Genomic DNA, 13,781 nt, shown 5'->3' with positions numbered 1-13,781 from the left:
GTGCTTTCCCCAGATGTTGGAGGAAATCAGCCTCCGGGGTTCGTGTTTCACGGTGGCACCGACAAACACGAATTCACGACAGGCTCTACGAGCCTTTATGAAATGGTACAAGTCCTTCATTACCGTGAGTAAGTGGGATTTGGCCAGTACCATGTAGTGATCAGGTACTGCTGTGTCACAGGCCATTACTTCAAGTTGGACTTGATGAGAAAGCGATGCTGCAAGCCTCTCCTTCGTGTCTTGTTCCCGGCGAAGGAGGTGATCGTTGAGCTTAGGGAGGTCTTCATTAAACTGACGTCCGGCGACGTCAGGATCGAGCCTACCCACGACGAAAGTATGTTGGACATCTTTCCATTGCCTAGTGTCAGGGGGTGTCACGATGGAGAAGGGTCTGCACTCCTCCAGTGCAGGGCAGGGTTTTCCTTCTTCCGCCGCTTTAAGGCATGCAGCTAAGGCCTTTTCCAAAAATGGAAGAATCGCAGTGTCAGGTGCGACATATGTAGGATGCTTCTTGCTCAAGGCAGGAAGCTTAGAGCAGGTAAAGCCCCTGCTCTTAAATGCGGAGGCTAGCATAGCCTGGGCCTTTGCGAGATCGAACACTATCTCTTCTTTAGGTTCGGTCTCCTCCTTCGAGGCAGGTTCGGAACGAAGTCGGACGTAACAGTCCGGGTAGGCCTCGAAGCTTGGGAAGAACTCCACATCTTCCAACGGGACCGTGCCGATCTTGTCACTAACAAAGATCCTGCCGGTCGCAATAACCATATGCTCTGCATACCTCCACGGGTTGGCATGAGAGCAAGCTGGGAGATCCTTGACCGAGATCTTCTTCGTGTCTCTGGATCCAATCATAGACCTGATGGACTCCTGGTTCTCCTTCAGTCTGTCGTCCATGACAGCTCTAATCAGTCGGATCAGTTCTTGGGTAGAAGAGGAAGGATCCGGGGTCGAGGAGGTAGACGGAAGGGACAATTCCGTCGGTGTAGGAGTAGGCGGAGGGATGGACGAGGGAGTAGCTCCAATCTCCGACTCGGTGTATTCCACCTTGTCTTCGTCCTCTTCGGCTCCTTGAGCCATAAGCGTCTTCTCCGTGTCTTCCGAGACGTCAGAGATCCGTTCATCATCCTCGGAATCCAAACGACACTCGTGCATGGACTGAGCCATGACCACATCAGGTTCCACTGAAATTTGGACAGTGGGGATTGCTTCCTTTGGAACCACTGAGTCAGGGGAGGCCTTAGGGAACAACAGGGACCTCAGTTCTTCGGTGGCCAGGTACGGTCCAGTAGCATTTCTCTGAAAACCACGCACCCACTTGCGCAGTTTCTCACGAGCAATGTCTCTAACCTCCGCTGAGGGAGGGTTATGGAAGGCCTCAACTAGGTAGGCCTGGCAGACCGTACATTCCAGTGGATTCCAGAACTTCCAATCCCCTTTCTTGTCTGAGCAAGGGGCGTGAGTCCTGCACGCCGTATGTCCGTAAAACTGCGAGCGTTTCACAGCACAGTAGGCGAAATCGCACTTCATCTGCTCCTCCTGTGGAAGAAAGAGAAAATGAGTATGGGGGAGTCATAGGAATGGCTCTTAAATTAAGTTAATATTAATCATTAATTTTAACTTAAGGAAGGTGTGATGCATAGAGAATGAAACAGTAAAGGAGAACACGCTCCATGCATCTCGCCCGGCTGGTTACCATAGGCTTGGTCCTGGGATAATCCAAATGACCGAGATCATTGGATATAGTTTCCTAGGATTCCCATTATATTGGAACTCCATGGAAAGCCAAGGACAAGGTTGGGATCGAATTCATTCGGTTCCCAGATAAGAGCCAGAAGGCCTCATTAAGGGTAACTGCTTCTGGCAACCAGCCGCGCTAAGATGCACATAGCATGCTGGAAATAGAAGAATGTAAAGAGACAGCATGATCACTAATAGAGCAGTACTAGGTACTGATCTTAGAAGCAAAGCAGCTTATCTATTTGCAAGGTAGGGCTATCTTAGTCTTATGATAGCTACAGAGAGGGGGTGCAAGTATTCTTGACGCCTCCGGGGCATCCGGCAAGCCGCCGGCACGCCGGAGCTCGCTCCAGCATAGATTCTGGCACTAGAACAGACAATTTTCAAAGTCAGTTAGATACCAGGATGGCGGCCGCCGGCACAACGGCGGCACGCCGGCAGGGAGCGGCGGCTCCGGCAGCCGGAGGATGCCGGATTGGTGACTGGGGTAAGGATGGTACAGGTAGTATCGGGTTGCCGGCAGTATATGCCGGCACTCCGGAGATCGACCGGCAAGCGGACGAATAGATAGGAGTAGGAGAGCCGCCGGTAGTAGCCGGCGGCAGCCGGCAGTCCCTCGGTACACGGGGGGCTGGCGGCAAGGGTAGGGAAGTCACCAAGAGGGAGGCAGGTATTGCCGGCAGTAGAGGCGGCAAGAGACCGGCACCCGGATAGATAGAGAGACAGGGGGAGGGAGGAAGGGATGCAGGAAGTACCGTCAGGGTTCCAGACATCCCTCCCCCTCCCTGAGGGGGTGTACCCATGATAGAGACAGGCTCTAGCATCCATAAGCAGGGGTCACTAGGGACCGGGAGCAGGTAGCCCAAGGGAGGACTAGGGAACACCCAAGAGGGGGGGGGGGGGGAGACTCCCCTATGCAGAGCTACACTAGTAACTAACCTTATAGGACACTATGAAGGTATATGTACCAGAGCGGACAGCACAGGGAAGCTCGGGTAGCCCTACTCTTCCACCCTAAGGAGGATTTGTAGGACAGGGGACAGATGAGTATAAACTAACCTAAGCATAGGCTAGGCTATACAAGAGATAGGTGGGGAGGGAGAAGAGAGGGGTCTTCCCAGGAAGGGTTTCTGTACCAGAGCGGCCACAAAGGGAAGGGAGGACACTCCCTAACCTAAGAATAGGCTGATCGGCTAAAACGGTGCAAGAGTACAGTTTCAGCATGGAACAGAGAAACCTTCCTAACCCGGCCTAGATCAGGGCTAAAAGTCCTGAACTAGGCAAGGAAGAAGACGTATCGCTATCGCAGGAAAGTCGTAGACTATCCTAGCCATAGAGGTAGGCTAGCCTAACCTCACTCTCAGACGCAATCCTAAAGGGGGTTCATTCCTTTAGGGAGGACTGAGAGGCGATAAAATACTCTATTAGACAATAAATCCCTTTACTCAGAAAAGGGATCAAGGCTAAATAGAGGGAGTGCCAAGGCAGGGGATGAAGGAAGCATATAGGGGTCCTAAGGTTAGGTTAGGCTAGAAAGAATCACTGACTAGCCTATCCCCTATATGGTCCCTGAAGGCGAAAACATTTGCATCACTAGTCAAAAGTATTGTAAAATAATAATGCCACTATCTTCATAACTTAGTCTAGGATCACTGATAAATCATGCATGAACACTTGTATATAGGCTCCTGGCCTGGGGGCTATAGTAGCCGACTGGTATGAGGTCAATCGATGACCGATAAAAAGCGTCTAAACACGATATAAAAGTTCCTAGCTATGAAGACTAAATAAACTAATGTATTCGATTAGTATATAATGCCGGAAGCGTTGTTGTGGCTAACTAAATAAGACATGCAAAACAACAACGACGCCATAAAATGGCGGGTCCGGTAGAGGCACAGCTCTGCCACAAAACATCAATTATTTCGCGAAATAATATTTACTTTACGGCCAGAGCTTAATTAAACAATACTGGAACCTTGTACTCAACTTTCCAGAAGAAGGCGAGGCTGAAGGTAACGACATAGCGAAGATGCAAAACGATAAAGTTCACACAAGGGAAAATCCGTCTCAGTAGGGCAGCTACTAAACAAAGGATAAAGACGCGCGTGACGTCATTAGAGCAATGGCGTCCGTTTGTTTACGTCTCGAGTATCAGTAGTAGCCACGAGTGAGATTAGCTGTGGAACGGCTCCCAGCTATTCTCAGCCCTTACACACCGAAGCGTTAACTCTGTTCGGGGTGGAGATAGCTATGTGGCACGACCAGACATGCGTGTCCCCTGTTGTTTTACGATGTCTTAAAGGGAAACCTTTGAGATACTCGCTCCAGAAGTTAGAATTCTGTGATAACCTGTGGTTAAATTCTCTGGGAATATCTTAGTAGTCTTATACCCAAGGAAGCTACCAAACAGGAACCTTCCATCAGGACGCCATGGCTTGAGCCCAAAAAATAAATTTTTGAATATACTTACCCGGTGATTATAAATTAAAGGACCCTCCCTTCCTCCCCAATAGAGACGCAGTGGGACGAGGAGAAAATTGAGTCTTTGTTTTTATTGAGTACTGGGTATCTGGACGACAGATGGCGCTGTTGGGCACACCCGCAACCTGTGTAGCGATCGCTGGCGAGTTTTTACCGTAGAGTTGTCTGTCGGGCAACAGAGTTGCAGCTATATAATCACCGGGTAAGTATATTCAAAAATTTATTTTATTATCAAAATAACATTTTGTTAGTAATTGCTTCTTTCAAGGAAATTAGGTGTTCATGTAAGAATGTGATTGAAATCTTGAAAGGTATTGACGTGAATTTTGCTGTCATAAGTGATAAAAAGATTAATTCCAAGCTCAAAGAATTTTTCATTTTCTTTTCAGATTAACAAGAGAATCTGGTCGATACAAAGATGAACTAGACATAATGAAATATATATGCAAGGATCTGTGGGTAACAGTTTATAAAAAGCAGATTGATAACCTAAGGACAAATCATCAGGGTGTCTACGTCCTACATGATAATCGTTTTCGTTTTCTCTCCCATATGGCAGCAGGGAAGCAGTATTTGCAGTATGCACCTAGAGTAAGTTTTCTTGTGGGAAAGAGTCAGCTTCAGTAGAGCCCCAATAAGATTAGTTCTTTATTCCAGTACAAATACAAACATGCTTCCTTTACATAGGAGAGATAACAGCAAAGCTGGAATACATGGCAGTTAAAATTTTAAAACGAGGTGTAAACAGGTGGTCAGTAGTTACTACTGGGAGTGGGGAACCCCCGTCTCCTACTTACTCACCGAGTACTGTAGTCACTTTGATAGTAGCTATCAATAAGGACAGATATTCTCACTGGCTGCAATTTTGACAAACTTTAATAATTGATCTTTGTTCCTACACAAATACAAACACTCATCCTTTATGTAGGAGAATGATAACAGTGAAGCTGGAATACGTCAGTTTAAAATTATAACATGTCAACTACTGCCCAATAGTTAACTGCTAGTAGCGGGGAGGCAACTAGCCACTGCTGGCTCACTGATACTTCGCCCTCAGCATGGAAAAAGGAAGTCATTTCGACTTCCTTCTTCCACCCCTGGTATTCTGTCCAATCGAGTAAGAGTGGTGGTCCTTGAACCTTCGAGCAAACTTTGGGGCAAGGTGGTCGTTTCGTTTCTCTTAGCAAAACGGTTGGGCCTCCTCCTCAGGAGGACTGGTTGAAACGCGCACTTTCTCCTAGACACTGCCCAGAGCATCTTGCAGCTCCGGCTTCAGAGGATTTTGGTCTTTCGGTGTCATCAGAGAAGCCTGTCGTTGTCTCCTAGCCACCTTTAAAGTCTTCAGAGAGAGACTTGTCTCCCAGGTGCCCTTCCCTAGGGAAATGCCTTTCGTCTCCTTCCCAGAGGATCTCCAAGCAAGCGCCTGACCCTTGCCACCATAGAAGAAGTCCTTCAAAGTACACCAGCTCCTTGGAGTGTGCTCGCAGGATCTTAGACGAGCCTCCTCTTTTCCATCCCAAAGGTCAGCAGGATCTTCTAGAGACACTCTCTACCACACGCCTCAACCAGATGTACATCTCCATCACGTGCCTCAACCAAACGAGGTTCACCTCCTAGCGCCTCTCCAAGATGTGCCTCACCCACCAGACGCACCTCAACCAGATGTACTAGGCTTCACACGCCTCTCCCAGATGCGCCTCACCTCAACACGCCTCACCTCAACGTTCATCACCCCAACTTGCCTCCCACCAGACATGCCTCAACCAGCCGCGCTTCGATTTCTGACGCCCATCCCAACGTGCCTCGCCCACCAGATGTGCTATCCTTCACGTTTTTCTCCATCTTGTGCCTCATCCAGATGTATTTCACCTGTGTTCACCTCTTGATGCAACGGGTATGGTCACTGTGCAGCTGGCCTCTTGAATTGACCTCTGGTCAGGAACTGTCAGTTATTTAGCCAACACAGAGAGAGAACTTGTCTGACACTGACAAGAAAAGAGCCCTTAAGAATATTGTCTTTAGAGGGGCTAGAGCTGTTCCCGATGCACCAGGCAGCCAATAAATGGTCCCAGAAGGATTAAATCTGCCAAATTCATTGATCAAGTGCCCTTCACTCTTCCCTGCAGAGGATGTTGAAGCAGCCCCAGAGAAACAGGGAAAGGACATGCAGGACACTCTTCTTCATCGAACCATGTCCTTCCAAACACTGCAATCCTCTGCTTCCAACAAGGCTAAGGCAGCCTTGTAAATTGGCTCAGAAGGGGACCATCTTCCCTCAGGTCTTCATCCTGAAGAAGACCCAGAATCAGCCCTTTTTGTCTTTCCAACTTCAAGGGTGAAATAGGGTAGAGAGCAAAGACTCGATTAGGGGGCAATCCTCCCACAATGCCACCAGTGGAAGGATGCCTGCAGATCAAGTGGAGGAGGTGTTGGTTTATAGGGCGGAAAGTTGGACATTGGAAATACTTTGGTCTGGGCACCTTCTCCTGTTCATCAACTCTGATTCCAACACCAGCGATATCGGCATCTTATCGCCGAGGCTCTCCGAAAGATTTGACCCTTCAAGCAGAAGTTCAGGCCATGTTAGAGAAGGGTGCCCTCAAGAGGTCTATGATGGTTCCCCAGCCTTCTATAGTCAATTCTTTCTTGTAAAGAAGGCTTCTGGAGGTTGAAGACTGGTCATCGAGCTCTCAGCCTTGAATGGGTTTGTGCAATAGACTCCGTTCAAGATGGAGACGACAGCAACGGTCAGGCAAACGATCACAGCCTTGGACTTCATACTCACTGTAGACATGAAGGATGCGTACTTCCCAATTCTGATCCATCCGTCCTCTTGGAAGTAGCTATGGATAGTGGTAGCTGACAGAGTATTCCAATTTATAGTACTCTTTTGCCTGTCTACAGTCCTTCAAGTCTTCTCTAGAGTTTTTACTCTAGTTTCAGTGTGAGCACATGGCAACAATATTAGTCTCCTCTGGTATCTGGACAACTGGCTGATTGTGGCCAAGTTAGAGAACATCCTTCTCCTCCACCGGGACAGGCTTTTTTTCTTTTTGTGAAGATCGGGGGTTCATGGTCAATGAATAGAAGTCTGTATTAACACTCACACAAAGGCTGATGTATCTTGGTGTAGAAATAGACACAGAAGTTGGGAAGATGTTTCCAATCCAGGAAAGAATTTTCCGGTTTCAGGAGGTAGATCTACCCTTCCTTCGTCTACCCCACCTACGAGCTCATCAGTGGCAGAACATACTAGGACACCTAGGGTGCTAAGTGGCCTCCAGTTGCCTCCACCTCTGGTCTCTTTAGTGGGAACTGAAACAGCATTGATCCTAACTCCTGGACCATCTGCTCTTGCTAGTTCTGTTTTAGGAAAAGTCTTTAAAGGATCTCAGTGGTGGTTGGACAAGTTAAACCTCTTAAAAGGATGCCCTCTGTCAATTCCTCCTTCAGAGTTCTTGCTCTTCACGGATGCATCAACATTTGGTGTCGAGGCTTTGGTCCAAGATGGAGCAGCAAGATCACACGAATATCATAGGTCACTCGGTGGTATTGATGGGCTTATGATGTAAGTCCGTATAGAAAGGATTTGCTATTTTTTTCGTAAAGGTTTATAATCTATTAATAGCACTAGTTTTGGTTTGAGGATACTGTATTGTTCCATAAATTGCCTAAAAATCACAATTAAATATTCATAATTTCACCGCCAAGTTACAACTGTAATACCCTTCTGTGTTTGACAGTAATCCAAGGCTTTTCCTTTTACCTTTCCGCAATTTTCACCAATAGCAAGTTTTATTAATTCCCTGTTTTAAAGTAGATTCTGGCATTCAGAGAAAGTTTATAATAACGTTTTTCCCATGCTTTGTATAATTTATCCCAATTTGTGTTAAAATTTGTGAGAAGTTACAAAATTATGTAGCATGCATCCGAAAACAAGCTTCTGTCTTTGACTTTGGTGGGTGTTGTTATTAAATTTAGGCTTACCATCACGATGTTTTATAATCTCTTTATTCATTAACATTATTTATTGACAAAACATATATTTTGAGGGAGAAATTTAGGTTAGTAAATAAGTTTTCATTCACATTACTTTGTAATTATTTGAAAACAATGATGCTATTTGGGCAAAAATACTTCTGACCAATCAGCTATCAATTAGGCCTATAGTTGTAGTTATCAAAATATGGGAGGGCTGGTTATGCAAATCCATTACTGTACTGATCCTCTAATTATTTCTATGAACCTTCTCTGATGTTTATATTACTTTCTTCCCAAAGCCGACTCAATATCGACGTTACCACAAACAACTAGAAAATCCCCGTTTTCTTCCCTTCTAGATGACATCAGGTGGTTAAAGTTTTCCTAATTCAATCTTCTCCATCGCAGGTTACTCCACAGACTTTTTTCCCCAGTAGTTATGAGTTTCCTAAAAAAATTGTGGAATCCATAGACTTTCTGTTTTACAATTGTTCACCTTAAGTAACATACAGTTTTTAAATATTAAACTTAGCCGGTGAATATATAAATAGCTGACGTCTCCGATGGTCGACAGATTCCAAAAACTCGCGAGCGATCGCCATGAAGGCTGCTGGGTGTGCCCACCAGCGCCGACTATCGGCCAGATACCGCATATACTTCTCAACCAAATCAGTTCTTCTCTGTCGGTGTTAAAGACAACACTGGTTCCGCTCGCGCTAGACCTCGAGTTTTCTACCGAATTGGTGAAGTACTTGGTTTTGGTTTTATTGCTTTCGCCGTGTTGGATTATTCAATACTATCTTCAAAAGAATGCTTTTGAAGGGAGAGGAAAAGTTTTTGCCCTTGCTTTTTTAATCTCGCTCTGGTTTTTCCATAGAGAAAAGATGGCCGACCCTTCCCTCAGTGTACGGAAGTGTGTTAAAGGCTTTTAGTAATTATTTTATCACTTTATAAATTATTGTTGATATTTATAGATTTACCTCTATATATTTTATATCTCACCCGCCTTTATTAGGCCTCTTCGATTAGCTTTCCATTTATACTAAACACCGAGATAAATTTTATGTTTTTGTTTATAAGCGGCCTTTGCCTATTCTTTGTAGGCGGTCCTGACTTGGAAAACGAAGTTAAACAACGTTGAGCCCATTCAACTTTTATTTTTGTTTAGATTGATGAGATGAATATTTTTAGAAAATATTTTAAGAAATTTATTCTTTGAATAGTCTTCGTGCTGTTTTTCAAAGATGAACTAACGTTTGGTTTATTTATGCTACGCAGTTTGCGCTCTATCGTTACGATAGAGAAAGAGAGAATCACGGTTTCACTTTGCAGAAAGAGTAAATCGATTTTGATGTTTTGTTCATTCTTCTTTCAAACTGAAGTTTTTTGGATACTAATTTAAAGGAACATGTTAATTTTCTTAGTCCTTTTAGTTTTTTCCTTTAGTCAAATAACCTGTTATTGACAAAGAGTGAGTATGCCATTCTCTTGTGAGTGACAAGAGAGAGAGAGAGAGAAAGAGAGAACGATCCGATCTTTATTCTCGTCCCAAGTCTCTGTACAAGGAGTTTGGGAGCGAGTAACGTTGTTCTCGATTCAAGTTTTTACTCTCGTCCCAAGTCTCTGTACGGGGAGAGAGGATAAAACGTTTTAGTTTTTATTCTCATCCCAAGGCACTGTACGGTAAGAGATTGAAAACGTAGTCCTTAGTGAACTAGTTTTAGTCTCATCCCCAGTCACTGATCTTTTTAACTTTATATATTTCCGTTTTATTCGATATATATGTATATGTTTATTGATTTTTACATGTGTGTTTCATTTTGTACTAATGTGCTTACATTATACGACTTATTTCGCAATTCTAACCTTTTGATTTAAGGGAGAATTGCGTGCTTCAGGTAGAAATCAGCTTTATTCATGTCTAATGTGAAATTATTAAAAAATGCGATATCAGTGAAGAAAGTGCGTAAAACATGTTCAGTGTTGCGGAGGGTTCGTTTGTTCGTGCTTGTCGCTTGCCTAGTCCGAGACCTCTTTCAGGCTCCCCTGCACCAGGGAGAAGGAATGTCGTAGGACTTAAGGGAGTGAGAGGTGTAAACCAACGAACAGACGTTCCCTCAAAGGTATCAGACGTTGCTCGTCAAGCACGTCCTTGCCATAAGACAGGAGAGACGAAGTTTCTCCTCGTCTTCCGATGATTCGTCTCTTTAAAAGCCTGGGCGTAAGGTTTCGAGACGGTTGAAACGTTTATTAGTTCCTTCAGAACAAGTTCAACGTCCTAGCTGTAGTCATCATGAGAGTCCCGTTCATAGCGATGACGTTCATGTACAGACGTTTCTGCCACAGACTCGACGTGACGTTGAGCGGTAGACACCGTAGACACGACGTGACGTCGAGTGTCAGTCACCGTAGTCACGATATAGCATCGATCAGCAGTCACCGCTGTTACTACGTGACGTTTGAACGTCAGCCACCGCAGTCACAGGTTGATCCGAAGTTAAGTGTTTTGCAAGATATGCTGTTAAAGCTTTCTTCTTTAATAGAAGCTTTCGATCCTGTTCCTGTGCGAAGGGATCCTTTGCTTTTTGTACGTCACGGTTCTGGGATACGTGTTTCAGGTCTTCAACCTTCTAAACGAGCTTTGTTACGTCACGCTGACGTTATCCCTAGTGACAGCTTTGCTGTTAAACGAGATGCGGAGCATAAATCTCGATGTAACTTTGATCGCTTTGAACGTCAGTCAACGGCCATACCACGTTGAAAACACCGCTTCTTGTCCGATCAGCGAAGTTAAGCAACATTGGGTCTGGTCAGTACTTGGATGGGTGACCTCCTGGGAACACCAGATGCTGTTGGCATTCCACTGCAGTCACAGCGTGACGTTGAGCTGCAGACACCGCAGACACGACGTGACGTTGAGCGGTAGACACCGTAGACATGATGTGACGTCGAGGGTCAGTCACCGTAGTCACGATATAGCATCGAACAGCAGTCACCGCTGTTACTACGGGACGTTTGAACGTCAGTTACTTCTGTCACGACGTGTAGTAGAATAACATTCTCTGCAGTCACAACGTGACATCGACCCTCCAACTTTAACTTCTGTTCATATACAAGTTGCTGTAGCCTGTCAGGCTTTTCCTTCACGTCATTCTGAATATAAATCTCCTTCTTGCAAGACTTTAGATTTATCAGATGATGTGCCTTCTGAAGAAGTTGATGACCCCCTTTCAACTAATGTACCTTTGGGGAGTCATTCAGAAGAGGAGTAACCTAGGGTGGTCCAACAATCCCTTGTTTTATAATTATGAATTTCTTTAGTGAAATTTTGTCCTACTCGTTTTGTAACGGCTGCTCCGCCGTCTGAGTTTACTCTTGGCATGACTTTCTTCGACTCCTACATTTACGAAGTCAGTTCTCTCTCGTTCTTCCAAGAGAGCCATGCTCTTACTGGGAGACTGGTTGGAATCCAGGAGAAGTTTAGGAAAGTCTACTTTTGCTTTTCCTCCTTGTTAATTAGCTTCTCGCTCAAGCGTCTGGTGTGACACAGGAGAAGTTCTCGGTTGGGGAGTACCTGCCTCTGCCCAGGGAGACTTCTTAAGCCTAGTGGACTCTCCTCGTCGTCTAGCCATGAGACGCTCCAAGATTTTATGGTCTGCTTCAGAGCTAGACCATCTCCTGTTAGGAGTTTTTTCAAGCGTTTGAAGTATTTATTTGTTGGATTGGTCCCTGGGAGCTTTAAGCCTCCAGCTGTCAATGTATTGCTGTACAATTATGTCATGCATGAACAAGGCTATCAGGGATGGCTCCAATGATCTGGCAGCCACGTTCACTGCAGGAGTACTTAAGATGTAAGTGCGCTCAATGTGTTCATTCTCAAGACAAGGTTCACGATGAAGACTACCAAATCTGTCTTGGCAGCAGTAAGGGAAGGCGACTGGATGGTCTCTCTCGACCTTCAGGATGCATACTTCCACATCCCGATTCATCCAAACTTTCAACATCTGAGGTTTGTGGACGGGAGAGTAGTGTACCAATTTCGAGCACTGTGCTTCGGCCTCATTCCTGCTCCTCTTGTTTTTACAAGGCTCTTGCAAAATGTAGCAAGCTTTCTACATTTTTTTGAGGATTCAGAGCCTCCCTTTATTTTGACGACTGGCTAATCAGGGCGTCGTCATTAAATCGCTGTCTGGAGAGCCTCTAATGGACATTAGACCTAACCAAGGAGCTAGGTCTCATAGTGAACGTAGAGAAGTCGTAACTTACAGTACTCCATCCCAGACTATTCTTTATTTGGGAATGGAGATACAGTGTCGAATTTTTCGGGCCTTTTCGTCTCCCACAAGAATGGAACAAGCTCTGTTAAAAGTCCGTCACTTGCAAGAGAAAAACAGTTGCTCTGTAAGAGTTTGAACGATCCTCGTGGGAACTCTTTCATCGCTGGAGTAGTTTATCTCTCTGGGGAGACTCAACCTTTGCCCTCTCCAATTTCACCTAAACCATTGGAACAAGGAGAAGGGCTTAGAGAGTATCTCTTTCCCAATCTCCAACTCAGTCTAGACATGTCTGACTTGGTGGGACAGCAACATAAGACTTCGAGAAGGTCTTTCTCTTGCGATCAAGAACCCAAACCATGTGTTGTATTCAGATGCGTCGGATTTGGGTTAGGGAGCTCCACTGAACAGTCTGGAATGCTCAGGTCTTTGGTCCACGGATCAGAAGGAACTCCATTTAAGGCAAGTAACATCTCTCTTTTGACGAGATTTGTGCAAGGAGAAATGAATGTCTTGGCGGACTGCCTCAGCAGAAGAGGACAAGTCATCTCCATGGAGTGGACGTTGCACAAGACTGTGTGCGAGAAGCTATGGATGACATGGAGTCAACCCACCATAGATCTTTTTGCGACTTCACTGACAAAGAGGCTCTCGACTTACTGCTCTCCAGTTCCAGATCCAGAGGCAGCCCACATAGACGCTTTCCTGCTGGACTGGTCTCACCTGGACGTTTATGCCTTTCCACCTTTCAAGATCCTAAACAAGGTGCTGCAGAAGTTCGCCTCTCACAAAGGGACCAGGTTGACGTTGGTTGCTCCCCTCTGGCCCGCGAGAGAGTGGTTCACAGAGGTACTTCTATGGCTGGTAGACGTTCCAAGAAGTCTGCCGTTGCGGATGGATCTCTTGCGACAGCCTCACGTAAAGAGATTTCATCAAAGCCTCCCCGCGCTTCGTCTAACTGCCTTCAGCCTATCGAAAGACTCTCTTGAGCTCGAGGGTTTTCGAAGGAGGCAGCTAGAGCGATCGCGAGGGCTAGAAGATCCTCTACCATCAGGATCTATCAGTCAAAATGGGAGGTATTTAGAGACTGGTGCAAGTCCTCCTCTATTTCCTCTTCCAGTGCCTCTGTAGCGCAGATTGCGGATTTTCTGCTTTATCTGAGAAACGGTCGCTCCCTCTCTGCATCCACCATTAAAGGCTACAGAAGCATGTTAGCTTCTGTTTTCAGGCATAGGGGTTTGGATCTTTCTAATAACAAAGATCTCCAAGACCTGCTTAAGTCTTTCGAGACTTCCAAGGAGCGTCATA

At 45.6% G+C, this 13,781-nt stretch overlaps 1 protein-coding gene and 1 non-coding gene across 2 annotated transcripts in view; both read left to right on the top strand.

The window, feature by feature from the left end:
• Trs33 (trafficking protein particle complex subunit Trs33) overlaps positions 1 to 13,781 on the top strand; it is a 120,892-nt gene that overhangs the window by 80,037 nt on the left and 27,074 nt on the right. The window contains exon 3 of the mRNA XM_068348083.1: positions 4,608 to 4,809. Within this exon, the coding sequence (XP_068204184.1) occupies positions 4,608 to 4,809 (202 nt within the window). The remainder of the gene's footprint in view (positions 1 to 4,607; positions 4,810 to 13,781) is intronic.
• LOC137618567 (5S ribosomal RNA) lies at positions 10,939 to 11,057 on the top strand. The gene has a single exon (XR_011039767.1). It is a non-coding gene; the product is annotated as a 5S ribosomal RNA (ribosomal RNA).

Source organism: Palaemon carinicauda, chromosome 24 (assembly GCF_036898095.1).
Source record: "Palaemon carinicauda isolate YSFRI2023 chromosome 24, ASM3689809v2, whole genome shotgun sequence".
Lineage (NCBI taxonomy): Eukaryota > Metazoa > Arthropoda > Malacostraca > Decapoda > Palaemonidae > Palaemon > Palaemon carinicauda.
This window is presented reverse-complemented; position numbering and strand designations above follow the sequence as displayed.